Below are 27,610 nucleotides of genomic sequence, written 5' to 3' on the forward strand. Positions count from 1 at the left end.
TGGATCACCGACATCGCAATCCCAGGGGACAGCAGAATTGAGGAGAAGCAGCTAGAGAAATTAGTGAAATACGAAGATCTAAAAATTGAGCTGCAACAACTCTGGCATAAACCAGTGAAAATGGTCCCAGTGGTACTTGGCACGCTGGGCGTAGTGCCAAAGGATCTCAGCGGACATTTGAAAACCATCGGAATTGACAAAATCTCCATCTGTCAATTGCAAAAGGCCGCTTTACTGGGATCGGCAAACATAATTCGCCGCTACATCACGCAGTCTTAGGTGCTTGGGAAGCACCCAACTGGTGATGAAATACGAAATCCAGCATAGTGATCTCGTTTGCTGTGTTGTATTGACATAATAATAATGATGATGATGATGATGATGATGATGATGCTTGTTTCAGTTCCTTTGTGTCCCTTTGGTGCCTAAAATAGTATTTTTAAAAATTTTAGTTATTTGTAAGGTGAAAGTTTTGTGTCTTTCTATTTTGTAGCATGGTTATTTTATGATTGCACAGTAAATTCATTCATTCATTTATTGATCCAAGTGATTCTAGGTGACTTATAATTCTAAAATTCTAAAACAATGTGAAATAATACTAACAGTAAAAACATCCATAAAACAAATGACCTTAGGTCCATGATGTGGTGTTGGCTCTTTAAGGAAGGAGCCTGTATTTCCTACTCTCTCTCTTAAGACACCATTCTTGGAACTAATAATTTTAGTTAACTCTCAACCTAGAAAAGGTTTAGAAAAGGTTGTTGAAAAGGAGGCTGGTGTGCAGTTGATGAATGCCCTGGAGGAAGTGGATTATGTAGAACTGCCCAGATCTAAAGTGGGCAAATTAGCAAACATACAACTGTTTAAGACACTACACTTCAATTCATTTAATTAAACACACACAATTTCTAAGTCATAAAACAGAGATCAAGCTTTCTTATCATGCTATAGATACATACTGTATTATCCTGTTTTTTAATTTAAAAAATATATGTTTTACACTGGAATGATGCTCTTTTATTTGTCACTATTAATTTTTGCCTATCATTTCTTCTTTCCCCATTCTTTCCTCCCTTTCCCCAGCCTTGAACATAAGGTAATTTTTACTAAGGAAATACTTTATGCACCTGGTGTGGATTGTGATCCATGAAAGGTTATTTGGAATAAGCTGGTGGCTCTTTAATGTGGCACAAAGCTGTGGTCTTTTAGAGAGTTTAAAGCAGTAAGAAAAAGTTGTTCCATTTGCTTTCTAATCATTATTGTACTCCGACTTTGTACGCTGTTTATAATTCTTTTATATTATTGTTGCAGAAAATCATTATCAGAGTCACAAAAAAACTATGAAGAGCTGAGCGGAAGATTAAAACATTACGAATTGATCAATGCAGCAAATATTTCTAATAGGCCTGGTGGTTTCTGCTTAAATTGTGCACAGCATGAAGCGGTTCTTTCCCAGACTCATTCAAATGTCCACATGCAAACCATTGAAAGATTAACAAAGTAAGCAGATGGATAGTTCTGAATTAAAACAACAACAACAATTGTAACAAATAATTTCATGAACATCAGTGATTTTGGTGCAATTGACTATGAAGACTCATTGCAATGTAAGGAAGCTTTGCAAAAGCATTATTCCTCCTAGAGTACTTCCTGCTCAGCAGCCACCCACCATAGATTTCTAACCAAGTGCTTTATTTGATTTGAAGAATGGTTTTTAATGAGTCCCTTAGCTCCATTTCACACATGGCTTCCATTTTCCTTTAACAGAACAAGAAGTTTTCATACAGCCTTCTAGTTGCTAAGATCCTAAAAAGACTCAATACTTATTTTCATTTCCAACAGAGTGAATAAAGCCATCAAGTAAATATAAATAATTCAATTTGTCTTTTTTGTACATTAAATTTATTCAATCTATACTTTACAAATGCTCTTTATATGTACCGTATTTTTTGGAATATAAGATGCATCCTTTTCATCCCTAAAAGAGGCTAAAAATTTGGGTGTGTTTTGTACTCTGAATATAGCTTTTTTTTCCAGCCCTAATTAGCTGCTAGCGATCTTCCCAGCTCTTACCTTGCAGCCTCTTTCATTGTTTTTCTCTGCGAAGAATGTTTTCCAAGCCCCAAGTCTTTGCAGGTCTTTTTTTTTCATTATTCTACTTGCTCAGAATGTTTCTTTTCAGCCCTAAGGAGGTGCTAACAGTGTTCCCAGCTCTTAGCAGCTTGCAAGCTCTTTCATTGTTACTCTCTACAAATAAGGTTCTTTTTAAACCCTAACCAGGGGTCAAAGTAATGTGGTGAAACTGACCAGAAAGGACGTTAACTAGATAAATATCTGGTAGATATCTCCCCCCCCTATTTTCCTCCCACAAAACTAAGGTGTGTCTTACACTCAAAAGAAATTGGTATATGTGATTTAAAAATGAAAATCATCAGTTGCAAAAAAAAAAAAAGGTAATTCAGAAATAAACAGTACGATTTTACCAACTGGATGAGGATCTCCCCAGTTTCATTTTCTTTATTTTCTAACCACCGTATTTAACAATTGAAATCATAGTTATAAGTAATTGACTATAGCTACAGCTGTACCAATAATTTATCTGCCATATATGTATTACAAATGAATGCAAATATATGTGTGCTAGGAAGCTGCACCCAAACAGGTATCATATAAATAAAATGCATAGAATAGCCCAAAGCACACATTCCAGTAGAGGGAAGTTCAGACACAAGTCCAAAAACTCAGTAGATTAAAACTCTGGTCCTGGTGACTGACCCAGATTGGATCCTGCATATATGTATTGTTTATTCCTCCTTATTCTAAGCAATACCTGAGGACTTGGGGCTGCTATTTAGTCTTATGAAATTCTGCAGATTTACAGGAAGCTTTTGTATCATGCTATAAAATCACTGCAAATAATAGAGCTATGTTTTTTCTGACCAATTTTTTTCTGTTTGATTTTGATTGGCATGGGAGATAAATTTCTTTCTTCTCCCTCCTTAAATTGTCATCCCATTTAAAAAGCAGCTGAAAATTAGTTTGGTCATATTTCAGCAGGCTATTGGTGGGGCAGAGTTCTTGGAAAGAGAGCTGTAGTTGTGCTTAGGTTATCCCTTCCTGATCTGGAATCTAAACTACTACTTGTAGAATCATTGCTAATTTACAGCTTAACATGTAAAGATATGGCAAACTGCCTATTTTTTTAAAAAAACCTCATAAATCTAATGTGACCGCTTTCTATAGAACTCATAAATGTTACTAAATGTTGATGTTGCTCTTTATCTCCCTAAAGTATCTCCTACCTGTCTAATATATTGATCTTTTCTTTCTTCTCTCTTTTTGTTTAAGAGAGAGAGATGAGTTAATGGCAGCCCTTTCTACAATAAGAACAAACTTAAAAGAAATGCAGCAGAAGGAATGCAGGTCTTATGAACAAGTGAAACAAGCAGTACACATGACTGAAGAAGCTAATTTGGAAAAAACCAAGGTAACATTGTGCAAAGACAATAGTTTAGGTATCTGAAATTGTATCTACCCTTTACAATATGCAAGAATGCTGAAAGTAAGGCCTGTTTTTGTGCCTTTGAGAGGCATATTGCTTGACTACTTTTGCCTTTGAATGCTAGATTTAATGGACCCTGTCCTAATACATTAATATTTTTTATGATGTTTGGTGAGTAATCCTAAGTGGTCCATGTACTAAAGAAAAATTACTTTGCCGCCTAGACTCCTTTCTGTGATTAGACTCCTTTCAAATAAATGTTTAAGATGCTCTATCCACAAATGCACCTCTTATTCCTCACTCGTGATCTTTTACCATGATAAAGAGGTAATCCTATATAAGTGTGATATAACTTCCTATAGCAGTGAGGACGAACCTTTTTTTCCTCAAGTGCCAAAAGCATGTGTGCCCACATCCGTAATTCAGTGCCTGGTGAGGGCCAAAGTGGCCTCACCCAAGGTCAGAAATGGGCTATTTCCCAACTTCTGGTGGGCCTGGTAAGCCCATTTTTTGCTCTTTCCAGACCAGAGGCTTCCCTGGAGCCTGGGGAGGGCAAAAACGCCCTTCCACATCCCCTGGAGGCCCTCTGGAAACTGAAAAGACCCTCCCAGAGCCTCCATGTGACCTGAAAATCAGCTGGCCAGCACACACTTGTTTGCTGGAACTGAGCTAGGGCAACAGCTCATGTGCCAGCAGAAATGGCTCCATGTGCCACCTGTGGCACCGATGCCATAGGGTCGCCATCACTGCCCTATACCTAAAGGTAGCATTTAGGTGTGACACACATGAAGTGTTTTATGGATTGTGGGCAAAAATCAGGTAGAAAATGGTCGGAGCCAGATTCTTTGCTCAAGTGATAGGAGAAATTATTTTAAAACAATTTCTGCATTTATTTCCTACCAAAGTGATATTTTGGGTGGAGGAACACACACATACTGTCCCCAGGAACAGGCTGAAGGCCTTTCCATTAAATCAGCTCTCTTTCTGTAATTTCAGCAGGCTGGAGAGAGAGGCTAAGAAGGGATGCTTCTTGTTTCATAAGCTAAAAAGAGACACTGGGTGATTTGTATTTTTACTCTGGCAAGATTTATACTGTAGCTTTATAATGCACTAGCATTAGCATATCTGTTTTTCATTTGGTGTACCTGGTAAGACAAGTCACCTATATTCTAGGATTTTAGAATAGATATTGTTTTTTAAATCAAAAGTCACTGGACAGTTTGGTGGCTCATTGTTTTGATTTAAAAAAAACACATTGTAACGTCCTTAAAATTTTGTGGTTTAACCATATCTAAAGTACGATGTGTGGTTCTGGGTGCTGCACTTCAAAAAGTAAATAGCAAAGATAGAATAACTGCGGAATAGGGCAACCAAACTTGATCAGGGGGGCCTTTGGGAAGTAGGTGAATGGTGTAGATGTAATTAAGGTTGTTGAAATCATGTAAGGCATGGAGAAAATAGATAAAGAATCTGAGTCCATAATAAAACTGATTGAAAGGCACTTCAGACAAATTCAGTATTTACAAAGAGTTTTCGACTTACAAATCATTTAGCAACTATTTAAAGTTACAATGGCATTGAAACTAATGACTTACAATTGTCACAGAAACCCCACAGTCACGTGATCAAAATGTAATAATAATAATAATAATAATAATAATAATAATAATAATAATAATAATAGTGAGAATAACAATAACAACACCAACAAAGTTGAAAGGGACCTTGGAGGACTTCTTAGAAGTCCAACCAGCTACTTAGGCAGGAAACCCTGAACCACTTCAGACAAATTATTATCCAACATTTTCTTTAAAACTTCCTGTGTTGGAGCATTCACAACTTCTGGAGGTAATTGTTATAACTATCAAGAAATTTCTCCTTAGTTCTAAGTTTCTTCTTGATTAGTTTCCACCCATTGCTTCTTGTCCTACCTTCAGGTGCTTTGGAGAATATTTTGACTCCTTCTTCTTTATGGCAACACCTGAGATATTGGAACACTGCTATCATATCTCTCCTGGTCCTTCTTTTCATTAAACTAGACATACCCAGTTCCTGCAACTGTTCTTCATATGTTTTAGCCTCCAGTCTTCTAATCATCTTTGTTGCTCTTCTCTGCACTCTTTTTAGAATCTCAACATCCTTTTTACGTCGTGGTGACCAAAACTGAATATTTTAAGTGTGGCCTTACCAGGGCATTATAAAATGGTGTTAACACTCCACGTGATCTTGATTCTATACCTCTGTTAATGCAGCCTAGAACTATGTTGGCTTTTTTGGCAGCTGCTGCACACTGCTGACTCATATTTAAATGTCTGTCCACTAGGACAGTGATTTTCAACCTTTTTTGAGCCGCGGCACACTTTTTACATTTACAAAATCCTGGGGCACACCACCAACCAAAATGACACAAAAAGACAGTAAATATTATTTATTTATTTATTTATTTATTTATTCAATTTTTATGCCCCCTTCTCCTTAGACTCAGGGCGGCTTACAACATGTTAGCAATAGCACTTTTTTAACAGAGCCAGTATATTGCCCCCACAATCTGGGTCCTCATTTTACCCACCTCGGAAGGATGGAAGGCTGAGTCAACCTGGAGCTGGGGATGAGATTTTAACTGCTGACCTTCAGATTTACAGTATTTCTACATGTATTTATACATAGAACATACAATCCCATGTAACATCCCCTTATAAATACAGTCAATCATCAATCATCCCTCCTCAAATTTATACTACTGTCTCATTTCTGTCTCTCCCCCCGCCCCTTATATGTCTGTGTGTACTCAAACCATTTCCAAAACCAGGTGAGGGCTGGGGTTTTATTCTCTTTTATTCTTTTCAAAAACAGGTGAGGGCTGGGGGTTTTTTCTTATTATTTGGGTGCTTTTTACCATATGCTTCAAGAATCACCTCTCTCTCTTTTGTTTCTCCTCTCATTCTCTGCCTCAATCATTTTCTCATTTCTCCTCCCTTTTTTGTTCTCATTTCTCTCTCTCTCTCCTTTCCTCTTCCTATCTGTCTCTCTTGCTTTCTTTTTTCTCTCTCTCTCTCTTTCTTGCTTTCTTTCAGTATCTCTTGCTATCTCTCTTTTTCTCTCTTGCTTTTCTTCTCTCGTGCTTTTTCTTGTTCTTTCTCTCTGTTGCTCTCTCTCATTCTCTTATTTTCTCTCTCTCTCTCTTTTCTTTCTCTCTCTCTTAGTCTCTCTCTCTCTTGTTCTCTCTTATTTTCTTTCTCTCTCTTGTTCTTTCTCTCTCTGTCATGCTTTCTCTCTCTTGTTCTTTCTCACTCTCTCTCTCTCTGTTGCTATTAGCACTCCGGATCGGGCAGGCAGAGACATCGACGAGAAGCCATGGGTGCGAAGGGGCTCCAGAGAAGGAAGGATCGGGCGGGGGGGGGGCTCTTGCAAGTGGAAGCCTCAGCCCTGGAGCCCCCTCGCGCCCATGGCTTCTCGTCGATGTCTCTGCCTGCCCGATCCGCGGGAGTGCTAATAGCGGCGAGGGGCAGGAGCCCCCCCCGCTATTCCCGCCGCCGCCGCTATTAGCACTCCGGATCGGGCAGGCAGAGACATCGACGAAAAGCCATGGGCGCAAGGGGGCTCCAGGGCTGAGGCTTCCACTTGCAGGAGCCCCCCCCCTATTCCCGCCGCCGTCGCCGCCGCTATTAGCACTCCCACGGGCGAGGGGGCTCCAGGGCTGAGGCTTCCACTTGCAGGAGCCCCCCCCCCCCGCTATTCCCGCCGCCGTCGCCGCCATTAGCACTCCCACGGGCGAGGGGGCTCCAGGGCTGAGGCTTCCACTTGCAGGAGCCCCCCCCCCGCTATTCCCGCCGCCGTCGCCGCCATTAGCACTCCCACGGGCGAGGGGGCTCCAGGGCTGAGGCTTCCACTTGCAGGAGCCCCCCCCCGCTATTCCCGCCGCCGTCGCCGCCATTAGCACTCCCACGGGCGAGGGGGCTCCAGGGCTGAGGCTTCCACTTGCAGGAGCCCCCCCCCCCCCCGCTATTCCCGCCGCCGTCGCCGCCATTAGCACTCCCACGGGCGAGGGGGCTCCAGGGCTGAGGCTTCCACTTGCAGGAGCCCCCCCCCCGCTATTCCCGCCGCCGCCTCTATTACCACTCCCGATGCCACAAGTGAAAGCCTCAGCCGCTACTATTGCCATCCCGCCGAGTCCCAAGCTCACCTGCTGCAAAGAAGGAAGGCACGAAGAAGAAAGGCGCGAAAATGAAGGTGTGAAGAAGCAAGCCGGGACACTCAACTTCCGGTTTGGAAGCGGAACTTTGCGGCACACCTGACCTTGTCTCGCGGCACACTACTGTGCCGCGGCACAGCGGTTGGGAAACGCTGCACTAGGACTCCAAAATCCCTCTCGCAGTTAAGCAAGGTACCACATATACTTTAACATGCCTGTTTATCACATACATTTAAACCACATATATTTAAACATTCCTGGGATAAACATATATCCATCCTAAGATAAAATACAGGAAATAGTATAAGGGCAGACTAGATTGACCATGAGATCTTTTTCTGCCATTGATCTTCTATGTTTCTATGTTTCTACTGTACTTGTGCATTTTGATTTTCTTGGCAACCAGTCTGTGCTTACGATGGTACAGGGGCCATGTGATCATCATTTGTGACTTTCCAAGCCAACTTTTGATATGCAAAGTCAATAGAGAAAGCTGGATTTGCTTAATGACCAATAACGGCTTAACAATTCTGGCAAAAAAGGCTGTGAAATCAGACTCACTTATCAAAAACCTCACTTAAGCAATAGAAATTCTGGGTCCCAATTGTGGCCACAAGTTAAAGACTACAGTACCTGTATTCCTACTGCTAATTTGAATGTCATGAGCTAGGTCTCAGATAACCTTTTCTCCATTTATGATTTGTCAGAAAGAGGAAGAGTTGGAATAATGGGTTTTTTTAAATTGCCGGTGACCTGTTCACTTAGAAGTGAATTTACTCTCTCTTCAGTTTCAAGAACTTACTGGGAGTTATACTTTTAATTTTTTATAACTTGCTATGTAAACAATATTGAAGAGCTTTTCTAATGTAAATTTAAAAACTTATTTTAGAGGTCTTTTGCTTTAGATTGATTTATTACCTTGGTAACCAGTGCCATCTACTGTGTAATTAGTATATTGCATCTAGTTGAAAGGAATTTGAATTAGAAGCAAACATTTTTTGTAAGGGACCAAACTATATTGTGCAGATGGAATTCAAGTATACTCTGAAAGAAACCAGTTAGCTTCAGTTCTAGGAATAGTGATATCATTCATTAAGTTCAATAATTTCAGGAGGTACCCAATAGTGGCAAACCAGAGGTTTGTTTTGCAGTATTTTACAACGTTCCATAAAATAATAACAATTCTTATTCCTATCACTTTAACAAGAATTGCTGAAGACGCCACATGCAGAGAAAGTTTTTTGGGTAAGCACCGCACTTTATATAAGCAGAGTGCTTGTGCATGTATGCTTCATTTGCAGAGTTGAGCCTATATATTTGGCTAAACTAGAATCACCAGGCCTAGGATAATTTATATTTAATTAGTATCTGTAGCCAACAGAGGGTTAAAAAACAGATAAATAAAAATATGTAGAAATATATGTTTTTAGGTGGCAATTTTGTTACCAATTTACCTATCAGATTTCTTCTTTTAATATCAGTAAAAAAAAATAAAGTGTGATTATTGAAAATCTACTGAATGACTGAATAGGTTTAAAAGCTTGCACTGAAGCTATAAAATGTATTAGCATACTTGCTAAGGTGTTCAACTGGATTAAGGAAACCAAGATTCTGTTTCACTCTTAGGAAATTTCATCAGCTCAGCACACTCTTTCTCTGTCACCTTAACCTATCACACAACAGTGGTGGGTTGCTACTGGTACGCTCCAGAGCTCCATTCTGGTAGCAGCTGCCAGATTGCAAAATTTATACATGACCACTCCAGTACCATCTTCGCTGGTCTGGCAGGTGGCACCATCTTTAAAAATAAATAAATAAATATTTTTTGCTTCTTGTGCATGTTCAAGAGCAAAATCTTGTGAAGGGATGCGCAAAAGCAAGATCTCACAAGAGTTTGGCAAATTTTTGTTGCTGCGCATGAATGGAAGCAAAAAATCCACAAAAATCACACCATGTGAGCATCCCCTTGTGAGATTTCGGCATATGTCCAAGTGTCGCCTCTATGTTGGTTGAGGCAGGCAGGATTCCCTTGGATACCATTTGTTGGGGGTCAAGGGAAAGGGAGGGTTTTGGCCTCTCTTTCTGTTCAAGATCTCCATGTACAATTGGTGTGCCACTCTGTGACATAGAATGCTGGACTCGGGCTTTGCCCTGATTCAGCCTGCCTTTTCTTATGTTCTATATTTTTGCTTCCTGTGTATGCGTGGGAGCAAAATCTGGCGAGGGAAATGCATGCACAGGTGTACACATATGCGTGCGGATGCATATGGGTGCATGTGAGTGACTGCCCAAATGAGCAGAATGCACACGCAGCGCACCTGTATGCAGGTAAGTGGAACCTACCGCTGTCACCTGTAGTGGAAAATTGGAGAAAAGCATGCTTTTGTATGTCACCTTTTGCTCCTGGAGCAAAATTGGGATAAAAGTCTAAAAAAATACATTAATAACATTAAAAATATTTTTACAGATTAGATCTAGAAAAAAATAATGGCTGTAAGGTCTGTTAATGACAATGATTAATGGAAAGCATTATTTTGTAGAGTCTTTATGGTCAAATAACAAGAGTAGATTTACTGTTTTTTAAGGCTGATTATTTTTCAAACAGGACCTGAGAAATAACTGCCTAATAATATTTCACATAAGAAAATAACATTTAAATTGATTAATTTAGTAAATTTGGTCTCAGATTGGAACAAAATATTTTCTTGAAAAGTGTGATGAAAAGATGAGATAAAGTAAGCACATTGACATCTGTATGTAAAATATACAACTTTAGTCATTTTCATCATATGATATATACTTCAGAATGTGAATTCAGAATATTTATAATGAAATGTTAATAGGTATTTTTTCAGAGTATAAGATGCACTGGAGCATAAAACCCACTTTAGTTTTGGGGGAGGAAAACAAGGAAAAAAGACCTTTGCCTCACAGCAATTTGCCAAACACAGTACAGATGCTATACACTGTTTCTCTGTTATTTAAAAGAAGATACAATAGCACTGGGCCTCTTCAGATCAAGCATTTATTTTAAAAAGCTTCTTCATTTTGTTTTGTCTAGAACAATACTAAAGCAGTCTTTAAAAAATAAGTCTAATAATTTGAACATTCTATAGGAATTTGTAGTTTTTGTTTTACCTCCTTGCAGCAAAAAACAAACAGCCAGTTTCAGCACAGTCTGATCCCTCCAGTAATTTGCCTCCATGCAGCTTTAGTTTCACTTTCATTTTAGCACTTGGACCCTGCCAGCAACTTCAGTCTATCAGCTGATTGTCGGGAGGCAGATAATCAGTGGCTTGTGCTAATCAGGCTCTATTGCTATTTGCTGCAAAGAGGTAAATTGTTGGCAGGCAGAGACCAGAGGGTGGGGATGGCTGGGTGGTGCTACATTCAGTGTATAAGATGCACTCAGGTTTCCCCCCTCTTTTTGGGGGAAAGAGGTGTGTCTTATAGTCCAAAAAATATGGTATTTAGGAAAGTCAAATTTCATTTTTCTCCTAAATTTAATTTTTGCCTTATATTAAAAGAAAATATACTTTGGTTCTACAAATATTAGAGTGGTCTTCATCATTTCCACAGGCTTTACTTCAATGTGAACAGCTTAAAAATGAAATGGAGAGACAGAAAGATCGTCTTGAAAAAGAATTAGCACTTCAGTTGGATAAGAGATCTGGAGAGCGAGAAGCAGTTCGTGAAGAAATGAAGAAAGAAAAAGAAAAGCTCTCATCACTGGTATTTTCCTATTTTTTAATTAATTTGGACAATAAGCAATCTTGGTATCTCACTGTTGTTTTTAGTAGGTATTACATTTATGAATTCTTGTTGGAAACTGTGTGTACTTATGCAACTCTAAAAAATTAAAAAGTAGAAAAAACCCTGTTCTAAATACATGAGCTATTTGATTATATGTTTAAATAGTATACTTTAGCTTCAAAATATTCATATTTGTATCTTCATTTCCTGTACATAAATTCGTTACTATGAAAGGGTTTAAGGAAGTTTTAAATGAAGCATGGAATATACAGAGTTATCGACTGCTATTGTTTCATTGTTTGAGGAATATGTAATTCTTACTTATTTATTTGGATATTTTTTTCAGGTTTGCATTTAAAAATATGATAGGGAAGAGATAACAAAAGAAGCAAGTGAACTTATAATGGGAATGAATGAAATAGATGTAATGTGTCTTTAAACTCATGTCAAATAGGGTTTTTTTCCTCATTTGCTTTATGGTAGAAAAATTGGCTTGGTCATTCTGCTAATTTGTTAATCCATGGTGAGCGGCCAAGAGTCATTTTAGAATTGGAATTGAAATTGGAATAAGCCTAGAAATTTAATAATTGAATAGGCAATAAAATAACTTAAATTGTGACTTCAGAACTCTTCTCAGATTTGTCTATGGGGATTCTCAGTCATTCAGGTCATAGTTGTTCCAAAGGAGCTTTCTCAAGAGGCAACTGGACTTTTTTTTTTTAAGACATTTTGCTTCTCATCTAAGAAACTTCTTCAGCTCTGATTGGATTGTGGGTAATGGAAGGATTTATACTCCTTGCAAACAACTGGTTATTTGCATTCTTTTAGAGAGTTGTTGAGGCCACTTGGAGAGAAAGTCCAGTTGCCTCTTCAATTTATTTAATTAATTAATTATATTTCTATGCAGCCCAATTCCCTAGGGACTCAGGGCGGCTCACAACAAAAATGAACATAAATCAGTATAAAAACATTTCAATTTAAAATAATTGCAGCCATCCATACATTCATAGGCCGACCTCACTAGTCATTCCCCCAAGGTCAATGGCCCCAGGCCTGTTGGAAAAGCCGCAGACCCGCCAGCTGACACTGTTTAGCTGACTGTGTCCAACCTTGAAGAAGACCAGCCTTGTTGTCTTCTTCAGCTCTTGAATCTGAGAAGATTCAAAAAGCACTTTTGAATCTTCTCAGATTTCTTTGACTGAAATTCAATGGCATTGGCTTATTGTTTACATGAAATTTCACAATAGGAACAAAAGTTGGTAAAATGCTGATCATCCTAAAATGCCGATAACCCTCATTATCTAGCAGATCCTGTAGCCCTCAAATAAAAGCATTTTTTAAAAAAAAATCTAAAATTTGTCTCTACCTTCAAAAGCCTGTAATAATAAACAGTAAATAATATCTGCTGACTATGAGGAGGAGTATTGGTGTAATACTAATGACTATAGAAGAGCAAGAAAAGTTTAAATATAATATAAATATAGAAAATAGAAGAAATGTTCAAGGAGTTTATTACAATTAGCGCACTAATATGATGACTTCAAGTCTCCTGGCGATTGAGAGTTTTTGCATACAGACTACTTTTTAGAATTCTAGCTTTAATGCTAAAATGTATATGAAGCAAAATGCTTTGAGTTCGTCAATATTGTCCAAATTACTTCTCTTTGAACCAGCCAAGACAGGAGTTTTAGAAGATGAGTTTGGTAGTGTTCATAGAATAACTAAGTGAAGGCGTAGCCAATATAAAAGAACACGAAGATCAAACAGTTGATAAAATCTGGATTATAAATTATTATTTATAATTGTCTCACTGGTGGTCATTTGCTAATTTGACCCAAAATAAAGTCTTGGTGTTGAAAACTCATAGGGATAATGTATTTGGGTACAAAAATAGATTGGGTACAAAAATATAATAACGAAGTTTGTTAATAGGCTGAGTGGTTGTAACAATTGTTGGTGAATAAAGATACTTAATATAAAATGTAATAATTTTTATCTATGAAACAAGTGAGTCAGAGAAAGATGTGGCAAGTTAAGATAAAAGTGGCGGAGTGGCGCAGCAGGTAGAATGCTGTACTGCAGGCCACTGATGCTGACTGTAGATCTGTAGGTCAGCAGTTCAAATCTCATCACCAGCTCAAGGTTGACTCAGCCTTCCATCCTTCCAAGGTGGATAAAATGAGTACCCGGATTGTGGGGGCAATATGCTGGCTCTGTTAAAAAGTGCTATTGCTAACATGTTGTAAGCCACCCTGAGGCATAAAAATTGGATGGATGGATGGATGGATGGATGGATGGATGGATGGATGGATGGATGGATGGATAGATAGATAGATAGATAGATAGATAGATAGATAGATAGATAGATAGATAGATTTCTGTGTATTGTACCACAGCAATTTATCCATAAAGCAAATACATAAAATGTTTACTCTCTAAACTAAATCAAAATTTAAACTAAATCAAAGGGTTGAGTTTTGAGAAAGGTAGTAAATAAACAAAAGAGTTGTTAAGAAAAGAAAGATGACAAAATTTAACTTTTGTTAAAGGGTGGCAGCATTTTATCATTTCTAACCACCACCACCCGGCAAGATTCTAGATTTATTATTCTGAACATTTCTAGTGTTTGTATGTTTATAGGGCAATGGTTGTTAGCAAAATTTTGGCCTACATATTTATCTGTTTGGTTTGTTCAACAGAGAAAGAAAGGTATCTTTGCTTTGTTATGTACAGAGAATACAAATAATGAACAAGCCTTTGTTTTGATAATAGCACTTAGACTTATATACCGCTTCACAGAGCTTTACAGACCTCTCTAAGCAGTTTACAGAGTCAACGTTTTGTTCCCAACAATCTGGGTCCTCATTTTACTGACCTCGGAAGGAGGGAAGGCTGAGCCAACCTTGAACTAGTGAGGCTTGAACTGCTGGTCATCAGAAGTGGCCTGCAGTCCTGTATTGTATGCCCCACTACGGCTTTTATGCACTAACTTTTCCCAACTGATATGTCATATCTTAAACAACATGGAACAACATTTTGAGCCGAGGTTGTCTGGCTGTTATCAGGCAAGCATATGGCACCAATAGACATGTCAACAAGAAGCCAACACAACAGAGTTCTAATATAAGAGGTTCATAGTAAAATCAAGAGGGTTAAGCCTTAATAAGCATTTTATTAATATGATTATTATTAATATGAGTAATATACTAACGTACTAATTCAGGCATCAAGACCCTAATATACCAATACTAAATATAGCTCCTAAATACTCTTTTACCATGACTGACAGTGCAAAAGATTTGCTTCTACCAGATCTTAGCCTTTTAATCAGATGTGCAAGGATCATGCAATCCCATGAACCATTTATAAATTGAATTCAAACATTGGTCTTTATTAATTAGCTCTAAATTACAAATAATTACATAGCTAAATTAAAAAAAACCTAATCTACTGTTAACCCATGATAGGGAAGAAGTGGGGGTTTTTTACATTTGCAGCTAAAAATCTTATGTAATAAGCAATCTAGAAAATGCACGTACTTGGAAGCCTATTGTGATTATAAAAATTTTAATTTTTATTTATTTATAGTTAATTTATTGTATTTTAACTAAAAATTTCCCTAGGTAATAGAGTTGCAAATTATTTGCCATTAAAAACCTCATTTTAAATGTCGTTCCAGTATTTGATATCAAGTTGTTAAAACAAGTTTTCATTTGTAATTATTATTTTAACATTTATTTACCTTCATTACAGTACAGATAATAGTTTCTACATTAACTATTCTTATATGGGGCCACTAAAAGTTTTGATATTCATTTTGTTATGTATACAGCAGGTAAAAGTATGACAATCCCCCTAAAATATTGATTTCCCATTTCATTTTTAAAGCATTTATCAGAATTTTTCTCCGGCAGAGCAATCAACCTAATAATAGCTAAATAAAAGATTGCATTATCACTAGTTTTGACCTCCGATAGACATTTGATGGAAGGAATATATAAATTGCAAAGAAAGAAACCTTGTTCGTCTACTTTTAGAAGCAAACTCAATATTTCCTCACCACTGGAAATATCGGCATAATCTTTTGCCTGAACATTTTACTTCAGGTAATATTTTTCTCTTTTATTTCAGGTAATGTCTTTATCTCAGAATGTTGCTGGTCTGGAGTCTCAGATTGACAGGATTACAAGGGAAAAGATCTCCCTAACCAATCAACTGGAAGAAGCTCAGAACCATCATGCTTCTCGTGAAAAGGAGATCAATGAGGTAGAATAGTTTTTGAAAACACAGCATTCGCTGGCTGGGGAATTCTGGGAGTTGAAGTCCAAATATCTTCAAGTTGCTAAAGTTGGGAAACACTGATGTAAACTTACACACACACATAATGTTACATTACGAGCACTGTTAACCATATTAATTTTAGATTGCTGGGGACAGAAATGTTCTGTCTGAATTAAATCTCTGTCCCTGCTGTTCAGTTTAAAAGTTTATTCAGGAAATCTGTGAATTTAATACCAAGTAGCTCAATCCCTTTCTTTGATGGATGCAAACCGTCTCTTTTGTACAGTTTTTCATTGGGCCAGCTGCAGACATCTTGACTAATGAAACCAAAGCCTTCCCTTTTACACCCTTTAGTCACACATTAAATTCTGCTACACCTTGCCTTTCTTTTTTTGTTTCTTATATACAAGAAAAAGTTCTGAAAAGATAAGCGTACAACCTATACTACTAAGTTCATACCCCAAACTCTGGAAGTCATTCTGCACTGAAAGTACCGTATTTTTCGCTCTATAAGACGCACCTGCTGATAAGACGCACCTAGTTTTTAGAGGAGGAAAATAGAAAAAAAATATTTTGAGCCAAAAAGTAGGCTAAAATATTTATTACAATAACACTGCCCTAGGGGAATTGGGAAAATATACAAACAAGCCCCCCGCTCTCTTTCTTTCTTTCTTTCTTTCTATCTCTCCCTCTTTCTCTCTACCTTTCTTTCTCTTTCTCTCTCTCCCTTTCTCTGTCCCTCTCTTTCTTTCTCTCTGTCCCTCTCTTTCCTTCTCTCTGTCCCTCTCTTTCTTTCTCTCTGTCCCTCTCTTTCTTTCTCTCTGTCCCTCTCTTTCCTTCTCTCTGTCCCTCTCTTTCTTTCTCTCTGTCCCTCTTTCTTTCTCTCTGTCCCTCTCTTTCTTTCTCTCTGTCCCTCTTTCTTTCTCTCTCTTATCTCTCCTTCTCTCACTCACTCTCTTTGTATCTCTCTCTTTCTCTCTCTCCTTCTCTATCTCTCCCTCTTTCTCTCTCCCCCTTTCTATCTCTCCTCTCCCTTTCTCTGTCCCTCTATTTCTTTCTCTCTGTTCTTCTCTTTCTTTCTCTCTGTCCCTCTTTCTTTCTCTCTGTCCCTCTCTTTCTTTCTCTCTGTCCCTCTTTCTTTCTCTCTCTTATCTCTCCTTCTCTCACTCACTCTCTTTGTATCTCTCTCTTTCTCTCTCTCCTTCTCTATCTCTCCCCCTTTCTATCTCTCCTCTTCCTTTCTCTCTCTTTCTCTCTCCCTTATTTTTTCTGTTTTTCTGCTGTGGGCGGTTTAGGGCCCCTCAAACCCCGACGACCTCGCCCCCGGATCCTGGCCAGGACAGGGCAGCTTCCTCTGACAGGCGCCGCGCGGGGCCGAGGGGGCTCAGCAGGAGGCGCAGCGGCGGGCGGAGAGAGGGAGGGGGGGCAGCGGCGGCCCTCCTGGCCTTGGCGGGCCGCCCGATCCTCCCCACCTCCTGCAAACGCGGCGGGCAGCGGGGGGAGAGCGAGGAGCCGGCTCCGGCGGGCGTGGGGCATGGCTGGCTGGCGGGGGGAGCGCCGCTGGTGGTGCGAAGGGAGATCCTCCTCCGGGAGGGAGGGGGCCAGGCAGCAGCTAGCCAGCCGAGTTCGCAGCCAAACTTTGCACAGGCGGCGGCCGGCTGCGAGCGACTGGCTGGGTTTTGTGTCTTCGAGACCTCCCCGCCTCCTGAAGCGATTCCCGTAGCCTTCCCAAAGGCTCGGAACCGCCAACGCTCCTCCGGTGCTGCTCCGCCTCCTAAACCTGCGGGGTGGAGGCGTCCCCCGGCCCAGCACTTCCCGAGACCGAAAGGTGCGGCTCTCTTCGGGGTTGGGAAGAGGAGAGGCGGCGACAGAGGCGGCGGTCTCCAGATGGGTATATCGCCGCCCCCCCCTCTGCTCCAGCGCCTCCCCCCCCCTCCCTGCCTGCATCTTCGCTCCATAAGACGTGGCTGATTTTTCATCCTACTTTGGGAGGAAAAAAACTGCGTCTTATGGAGCGAAAAATACGGTACATCTTTTTGAGGCAGGTCATTTGTGCCAAGCTGTATAATGGCATCAACATCACAGTCCTTATGGCATTCTTGACTATCTCAAGAATACACCTCTTGTCTCTGCTGGCAGTAGCACCCAGCAGACACCTGACCTCTTTCAAAACCTCAATATCCTTTCTAAATTTACATCCCTTACAATTGAATTATCAATCAGAAGGTGGCTTCTCTTTTTGGTTTCCTTGCTTCTCTTGTGTGACTGATGTGTAACACCTGATTCACACTTTCCCCTTTCCAAAATAAGTTATCATTATCACAACTACTTTGATCCGTCACTTTAGTGTCCTATTAATGTCAGCAAGGGCCTATATCTGTTATGCTGGGAAACAGAAAGGGCTTTGTGTTTATATTTCACACCTCTACCCTGCCAGATCCCACAGTTGTCCATACTGCCCTTCTGCAGGATCTTTGTGGTAGAGGGGGCTGATAGCGAGGCAGCTCAATAGAGTGGAATGGCTGAATTGGGCACCTAATTTCTTCTTGCAGAGCACAGATTAAAGATTCTAGATAGGTAATCTGTCCATGTAGACTAGTAATTTGTTTACAAAGAGGACAGTATCCAAATTTGAAAAGAGTGCTTCGAAACACAGGTGCAAAACAAGTATTGCACTGAACTAAGCCAGTCATTTTGAAATAAAATCGCAATCTTGACTGCGCTGCATACAAAAATGTATTACTATTTTTGGTTTATGGTTATATGATTTGCGTGCCATTAGGCACGCGGGCCGCTACCTTTCTCCTGGTTCTTTCACTCAGACTTCCAACTTCCAGCCAGTAACTCCACCCCCAGCTCCTGTGAGTTTAAACAGTCAGTAACTCCAACCTCAGCTTCTGTGTGTTTAAATAGCCAGTAACTCCAATCTCAACTTCTCTGTGTTTAAACAGCCAGTAGCATTACAATATTTTATATGGTCTATAACTGAATAAGAATCCAGCTTCAAAAGTCTTCAATTTCAAGAATATGGTTGCTGAAACAAAGTCGGTATCAGTTTATAGCCGATGTCAGTCTGTGCTGATAGATCCTTTATCTCAACGTTGGTTCTGATATATTGTTATATGCTGGCCGGCATGCATGTGCATGACAGAACCCGGAAATGCAGCTTCTCTCTTCCAAGTTTTGGTGTTCCAGTGTATACATTTTTGCTAACACATGCTCCAATTTCAGCAGTCCATGCCCAAAAGGTTAGCCACCACTGCTCTAAAGCATCCTTTTAAAAAATGGGAGTACCATATAAAACTTTTACAGAATTCAGTGCAAATGGTGAAATAATAAATATAGTCACTAGAGGGCATCAAAAGTTCTCCTCTAAACAAATATTACTTTGTAGAGTCCTGAAACTGCAGGATGTTATCTGTTTGATCTAACAGGTGTGCGGAGAAATACGTTTTGAATTGAATCAGACCAAAATGAAGAAGGATGAAGCCGAAAAGGAGCACAGGGAGTATAGGATAAAAACACTAAGGGAACTTGAAATTAAAGATCAGGTAAGAGAAAATACCCTATTAAGTAATTAGTAGAAAAATGATTTGCTTCCTAATAAGTGTTTTGAGGGGATTCTAATGAAAAGAAATCCATTTATTCTATTTTAGTACTAGTACAATATCTTATAAGGAAAATTTTCCCCTCCAATCTTAACATACCTGTTCATGCATGCATGAAGAGACATTGTCTATGTGTATGTGTGTTTTTTGTGATATTCACTCAGTCATGTTTGTATCTAAAAAAATTCACAGTATATCCAACTGATTCCTGAACATTTTGCATTCTAAAAACATTAAGTAAATTTTATTTTTGTATTCTAAAGTTAGTAAAAACTAATAAGAATTCTAAACTAGTCAATTAATTGCTGATTAATATCAGATATTTTCCAGACTTTCTTATTTGCTGTCTAATATAAAGGCAGTTATTAATATTGGATAAACTACTTATACATGAAAAAGTTGAACTATATTGTAATGAAACTATAAAATAAACTCGGACATACTCACTCAAAAAGGAAATATGATTTAACAATGATAATGGAATATTTAATTGTTTGAATTACTTTATTTTCAAAATAATCATATTGTTACTATTTAAAACAACCGTTGTTCTTTTACACCTTTTGTAGTATTTATGAAATGAAATTGAACTACAAAGCAGCACATTTTCTTTTCTCTCCAACAGTGTTTTTGGATCCTTACTCTTTATCTGTGTCCAGTAGCAAGCACTTTCAAATCACACAAATGAGAGCAAACAATATTCATGCATTTTGCTGGTTATTGCAGCTTACTGCATAGCATAATCTTCTAAAAGATCCCATAGTTGTCTAGAAGATTTTCCCAAAAGCTTTGTGGTGGGACTGAGATGGATTGCAAGAGGGGGTTAGTTAAAATTGAATGCATCAAGCAGAACTAAGGTACAATTTAAGGAGAGCATTTGCTTCAAACCAGTACAGTACTTCAGAAGTTGTCAGAATCTCCACAAGGCCTAGTGGGACACAAATAAAACAATTTAAACTTCTTTATTCAGATAAAGTGAATAGTGTTAGAAATATGGGAAACACATTTGAATGGCATGCAGACATACAGAATATTTTTTTGACGAAAGGTTAAAAAATAGTTACAAGTTAACAATTGAAGAATTTCCTTGGCAGACCATGATATTATTAACAAGTGAAAATGATAATAAATATATAGGAAATGATATGTTCACATTGTACAGAGTTCTGCATAGTGCCCATAGGTATATAGGCATCACAGTTGAAGGCTGTCCATGTCACACACTTTTATTACTGTTTCAGATGTATTAGATGTCCAAAATAAGAAATAAAGAAATCAGAGATTAAATGGAAATACTAATTAATGCTCTTATTTATTGGATATTCTAATGATTTTCCTAAATGCCTTTATTTTTTGCCTTTATTTAGAGTGGCTACACAACTTCCTTCCTTCCTTCCTTCCTTCCTTCCTCCCTCCCTCCCTCCCTCCATTCATTCATAAATTCATAAAGTGCATAAATTTCCATTATGAGAAGGATGGATAAAATGGAACCAAACACATTCTATAGTTTTGAATTTTGGAAATACTCTAGGGCAATGATGGAAACCTATGGTGCGTGAGCCACTGGTCACTTGCGGAGCTCTATCTGCTGCAACACGAGCCGTTGCTGTAACTCAGTTCCAGTGCGCATATGTGTGCCGGCCAGCAGATGTTTGGCTTGCATTGATGCTCTGGGTGGGCATTTTTGGCCTCCAGAGGGCCTCCAGGGGAACCCTCCTCAGGCTCCAATAACCTGGGCAGGGTTAAAAATGGTCCTACTCGGCCCACCTAAAGTCTGGAAATAGGGGAGCAGGGGTACTGTGTGCGCATGCACAGGAGTTGGGGCAGCATGGAGGGGATCACACGTGCATGCTAAAGGGGCAGGCAGGCATTGAATTATGGGTGTGGGCACTTACATGCAATCAATAGCGTGTGCACGTGTGTTTTGGCACCCAAGTGAAAAAAGATTTGCCACTACTGCTCTAGGGAGATGTGGAGTGGCGTCAGCTACCCTCAGTTCATTGATCTGGGATGTCTTTGAAATCGCTCATGCTTAATTTTCATTTCATTATTCAATTAAGATTGAAATATATCATGGCTTAGTTGCATGTGGAGGTCCTAAGTATTCGAAGATACTTGCAAGAATGGTAAAACATTTTTCTCCCTGCAACAAAGTTGCATTTTTCATTTCAAAGCAGAAATGGAACAGTACCCCTCATTACATATAAGAAGAGTTTGCTCTTTTAGTTACATAGAGCTGATACAGCAACAGAACAATGGTGTTTTCCAATACCTTTTTTCAGCTCATTGCCCCTTTGTATTTGCAGCTTGAAGTTTCTGCCCTGCATATAGGACCAACCTGCTTTGGACAGAATACTCAGTGACTCCATGTAAAACAATTCAGACCTCTAAAGCCCAGACCTTCTCTGTTTTTAATTACAGTGGTACCTCATGATACGAACCCCTTGTCTTACGAGCAACCCGAGATACGAATCCGGGGTTCAGAAATTTTTTGCCTCTTCTTACGAACTTTTTTCTTCTTACAAACCCGCCGCCGCCGAGAAGCCCCGCCGCTCGGCTGTCGCTTTTTGAAACAGCCGGGGGGCTTCTCAGCATCCTCCTGAACCTGAACGCCAAACCTGAACTTCCGGGTTCGGCGTTCGGGAGGCCGCTGAGAAGCCCCCCGGCTGTTTTAAAAGACGACAGGTGGGCGGCGGGGCTTCTCGGCGGCCTCCCGAACCCTGGTCCCGGAAGTTCAGCAAAAGTTCGGGTTTGGGAGGCCTCTGAGAAGCCCCGCCGCCCGGCTGTCGTCTTTTAAAACAGCCGGGGGATTCTCAGTGTCCTCCTGAACCTGAACGCCAAACCCAAACTTCCAGGTTCGGCGTTCGGGAGGCCTCCGAGAAGCCCCCCGGCTGTTTTAAAAGACGACAGGCGGGCGGCGGGGCTTCTCGGCGGCCTCCCAAACCCCGAACCCGGAGGTTCGGCAAAGGTTTGGGTTCGGGAGGCCGCTGAGAAGCCCCGCTGCCCAGCTGTCATCTTTTAAAACAGCCGGGGGGCTTCTCGGCGGCCCCCCGAATGCCGAACCCGGAAGTTCGGGTTTTCCGTTCCGGTTCAGGAGGATGCTGAGAAGCCCCCCGGCTGTTTTAAAAGTTTCCACCCATTGCTTCTTGTTCTACTCTCAGGTACTTTGGAGAATAGATTGACTTCTTATTTTTTGTGACAACCCCTGAGATACTGAAACACTGAAACACTGCTATCACGTCTCCCCTGGTCCTTCTTTTCATTAAATTAGCCATGCCCAGTTCCTGCAACCATTCTTCATATGTTTTAGCCTCCAGTCCCCTAATCTTTGTTTCTCTTCTCTGCACCTTTTCTAGACCAAAAGTGAATGGGGTATTCCAAGTGTGGCCTTACCAAGGCCTTATAAAGTGGTATTAACACTTCACGTGATTTTGATTGATGCAGCCTAGAACTGTGTTGGCTCTTTTGGCAGCTGCTGCACACTACTAGCTCATATTTAAATGGTTGTCCACTAGGACTCCAAGATCTCTTTCACAGTTTCTACTGTTGAGCAAGGTGCCACATATACTGTACCTGTGCATTTTGTTTTTCTTGCCTAAATGTAGAACCTTACTTTTTTCACCATTGAATTTAATTTTATTTGATAGCACCTAATGTTCAAGATTCTTCTGTATTTTGCATCTATCTTCTGGAGTGTTTGCTATTCCTGCCAGTTTGGTGTCATTCTGCTCAAGGATTATACCATCCTGGACAAATATCTAATATTTTCTTGAAAACCTCCAGTAATGATGCTTCTACAACTCTGGGAGCCAAGCTGTTACATTGATTAATCATTCTTGCTGTCATAAAATTCCTTTATTTCCAGGTTGAATCTTTCTCTGATGAGCTTCTATCCATTGCTTCCTTCCATCAAGTGCTATGGAGAACACCGTTGTCTTCCCTGTAGTAGCCTTTCAAGTAGTGAAAGACTGCTATCATGTCTTCCCTGAGCCTCCTCTTCATTAGATTAAACACACCCAATTCCCTTAATTGTTTTAATATGATGAAGCCACAAGACGCCTTATCCCCTTCGTTGGTCTCTGCACTCTCTAATCTGCACTCTTATATGCCATAATATTTGCTATTATGTTGCAATTACTAGCTTGACTTCTTGTCACTGGCGGGACACTACTTGTTCAAGAAAATACACTATGCTTGGTTTAATCCTTTGGTCCAGAAAATCATCATAAGCTATCATAAATTGTCTCATTCAACATAATTGGTCTAGATCAGGAGTGTCAAACTCACATCATCATGGCAGCGTCATGTGACGTATCAGGACTCCCCCCCTTCGCTAAACTGGGCATGTTCATGGCCAGTACATGACAAATCCAGATCATGGGCCCGGGAGCTTGACAGCCCTGCTCTAGATGCTTCCTAAAAGTGAGACATTTTTGGACTTAACAACCAGTGTACCAAAGATGCTTTTTTGAAGCGGCAACTGGACTTGTTTTTCTTTGAAGACATATTGCTTTTTATCTAAGAAACTTCTTCAGCTGAAGCAAGAGCTGAAGAAACCTCTTGGATAAGAAACGAAACGTCTTCAAAGACAGACAAGAAAGTCCAGTTGCCTCTTGAAAAAAGCACCTTTGGTATAACCATGACCTGGATGACTGAAAATCTGCATAGACATTTAACAACTAGTGCTTTTTAACATGTTCTTATTAGTCATAGAAGGGATTTGAAAGTTGTTTAATAATTATGAAATAGTAAATAAATGTGGGATAGAGCATTTGGAATAATACATTTCATTCTGATAAGATTAAGTATTTTATCTGGTTTCTTAAAATCAATTATCCAAAATCCACATTTCAAAAGTTGTGGAAGATATTTTTTTTCTAAGCAATTATGTAATCAAGAGATGAGCAGAACCCAACATTTTCTTTTCCTAGTACTTATGACTAAAAGTTTTGTATATATTCCATATAAGAGTGAAAGAGAAAATGCACCAATGTAGGTTTGTGGTTTTAAATTTTGAACAAGGTCAAACACTTAAACAACAGAATATACTTCCAAGTAAATCAAACTTCTGAGAAATCAAACTGTCCACTTAGGAAGCAACACTGATTGACAATCAATTTCATCTTGTTGTCAGCATATTCAACTTTGTACAGAACAAAGTATTCAATGAGAATACTATTCATTCAGATCTGTGGTATTTGAGGTTCCCTTTATTTTTTTGAGCAGTGTATAATTTCTAATTAATTTATTTAAAATAAATTATACATTTTCAAAACCTTGGCTTAATTGATTTACATTCTAGTATAAACTATTTTAGTGGAGGTTAAAATTAAACAGTAAAATAGCAAGAAGCAGATTTGTAAGCAAAATAGAATAAAATATTTGAAGAACTACTCTTATTTGAACAAAGGCTAGATCAGCTATGATCAATTAATTTCCTTAATTCTCTGTTCCAATCTTTGACTACACTTCCTGTTACTAAGTGTTGCTTAGTAATAAATATAGCAGATAATTTGCTATTGTTAAGTCATGGATATACCTATATATCTGTCTATCCATTCATCCCTCCTGGTAGGTAGGTAGGTAGGTAAGTAGATATTTAGAGAGTTCTAACGATGTAGCACACCAATAAGTTAATTTTGTTTTTATTCTAGAAGTCCTCCTTTTATAATGTTGTTTGTATCAACATCTTAATGTTTCTACACTATTATCCAATTTATCATGGTTTAAAAGAGATATAATTTACAAAAAATATATTGATTTGGCAAATTTGAGGTAATTAACACAATGACAATATAAAATGATAATATTGTTTAGCTAATAATGCATTTCAAGAATTACTTTTCATTTTATTCTTACACATAAGAATAAAATAGGGGTAAATCCAGATATATTAAATCCACATTGGAGCTGCTTGCTAAGGCTGTAAAAAGCTTGTTTATGCTATTTACTAGTTTTTGTTTTTATCCAAGATCTTTGTCAAATGGCTAAGAGATGGTATAGGAAGTAACTTTTATTTTTGTTGTTAACTTTTATTCATAGTTGTTTACATGCCTATGAATTATAAAAAAAGTTAAAGTAACAATTTATTTTTAAAAAAATACCAAATATGGCTGAAGCTAAGAAGTCAATGATCAAACATAGTGTTCTAAATACAATACACAGTTCTTCATTATATATAGGTAAAAATAATGTGTGGGAGGATATTACTTTTTTTCTCTGCAATATAACAATTCTAAAGAAGCTGTTTGACTTTTGATTGCAGTGAAGATTAACAGATAGAATATTACCTTAAATTATGTACTCAAACATCTGGCAGGCAGAGTGATGCTATTTTCAACATAGTCCCTCTGTGTTGTAATTCACTTATTATTGGACTGACTTAACCTGAGTTGATTTAACTTGAGGGATAGTATAAAGCCCATCTGTTCACTTTATTTTCCCTGAGAAAATTATAAGAATTTATATTTATGCCTATACTGTGAAATTTTGAGATTGTCTTGGTATTAGCTGATAGTTATCAAATTCTGTTTATTTTTCATTTACAAAACTGCTTATTAGGTTTCTTTAAAATATATTTTGAACTTAGAATATCAGGAAGGAACTAGAGAAAAATTGAAAGAGTTAATATATTGTGGTCATGAACTAAAGCTAGAATAGCATCTTATCTTACCTCATTATATTCTGCCGTAAAAAAATAAAAATTACATGTAAATGCAGTATTACAATCTGAGTGATTGGTGGAGCATTCTGGATTTATTTGTTACATATGATTTGAAAAATATCACCAATATGATTGTAGAATTGAGGAAAAGTATGATGTAAACATAATATAATAAATATTGTTTCTCAACTTTCGTTTTATCCAGAAATTAAATATCTAATTATGTTAAACTTGTTCTGGTATTTGCGAGTTTTCTAACTTCCTTTATTATGTTCAATTATTGTTATCTAAATTTCCTGCCCTCCTCTTTGTATTTAAAGCAAATTGAGAAATTACAAGTAATGCTTCATGAAAACAAACAGCGCTTAGAACAAGCACAGCAGGATACTGCAAAAGCTAAAGAGGAATGTCTGAAACTAACAGAATTGCTGGGCAAAGCTGAGCAACAACTGCATTTTCTCAGGTACAATTTATCTCGTTTGTTCTTAACACCAGTTTCAATTTCACATTTCCATGTTTTGTAATTTGCTTATCCACAGTTGTTACAAATTAAACGTCTAGCTTTGAGGCAGTTTAGAAGTGAATGTATAATGAACAAAAAGTGAAGTGTGATAACAGTAAATGTACTAATCTGTTTCCTTCTGCCCTGCTCTTTAAAGCAAGTGGCATTTTTACTTAAATGTTACACACATCCAGTTATTCTGCAATTATAACTGTTTCAGAAAATAGCTGAATGTTTGTCAATTTCATTTTGAGAGATACAAGTGAAAAATAACTCCAATTTTCCTAATTACTTGGTGCATAATCTTAAAAATATTTATGATACATAAATAATTTATAAATGGCTAAAAAGTAATGGTAAACATGTAAACTGGCTTAAAATGTATGATAAACAACTAGTTCAATATTTAAAAAATGTATCGAAATAATATTATTTTAAGATATAATTGTATTTCTCTTCTTCATGACTGGTCCTGCTGAACACAATTATTCTATAATTTTTAAAAACAGTGTTGACTAATTTTTATTTGGGTGGGGTCAAGTACATAAAATCTACATCTTATATGATAGTTAAAAGTATTAAAAACATTCCTGTTTATGGTTTTATTAGCTGAGGTGTACATATGTAGTGTATAATTATATACATATACACATGAATAAAGGTGGTTTACTTCAGTAATTGTAGTATCGCTCTTGAATTATCATATCATACTCTTTTTTAAAAAAATTGGTGTAAGTATAGATTATGGGCCAGGAGCAGATGGGGGAAAAAACACTTTTCTCACAGTCTGTATTTGAAGAACAAATATGCTAGAGGTTAATGAACTTGAAAAAAGTTTTGAGTAAGTTGTAAGATTGTAAAAGTTTTGATTTTGCAGGACTTCTTTTATAATGATTTGTTGTGATAGTTTACCAAATGGTTTACCAGTTTCCTTCCTAAGGCTAATCATACAAGTTATGAAGCTGTGTGGTGTCTTGGAGAAAATCCAAAGTGTAGATAGATTTCCTGAAAAACTTCCACACTTTTAATAATGATACTAACAGCCTAATTAAATAAAATCTTCCAATAATATGTGACTTAAATTTGTCCAATTTAATTATTGAACACT

General features: G+C 38.3%; 1 protein-coding gene across 5 annotated transcripts in view; it reads left to right on the forward strand.

Annotated features, from left to right (window-relative positions):
- SDCCAG8 (SHH signaling and ciliogenesis regulator SDCCAG8) overlaps positions 1 to 27,610 on the forward strand; it is a 141,936-nt gene that overhangs the window by 28,895 nt on the left and 85,431 nt on the right. For all 5 annotated transcript variants that reach the window (XM_070734033.1, XM_070734036.1, XM_070734035.1 and 2 more), the window contains exons 8-13: positions 1,312 to 1,500; positions 3,349 to 3,487; positions 11,274 to 11,426; positions 15,579 to 15,713; positions 19,163 to 19,279; positions 26,321 to 26,463. In XM_070734033.1, the coding sequence (XP_070590134.1) occupies positions 1,312 to 1,500; positions 3,349 to 3,487; positions 11,274 to 11,426; positions 15,579 to 15,713; positions 19,163 to 19,279; positions 26,321 to 26,463 (876 nt within the window). The remainder of the gene's footprint in view (positions 1 to 1,311; positions 1,501 to 3,348; positions 3,488 to 11,273; positions 11,427 to 15,578; positions 15,714 to 19,162; positions 19,280 to 26,320; positions 26,464 to 27,610) is intronic.

Source organism: Erythrolamprus reginae, chromosome 1 (assembly GCF_031021105.1).
Source record: "Erythrolamprus reginae isolate rEryReg1 chromosome 1, rEryReg1.hap1, whole genome shotgun sequence".
In the NCBI taxonomy this organism is placed as follows: domain Eukaryota; kingdom Metazoa; phylum Chordata; class Lepidosauria; order Squamata; family Dipsadidae; genus Erythrolamprus; species Erythrolamprus reginae.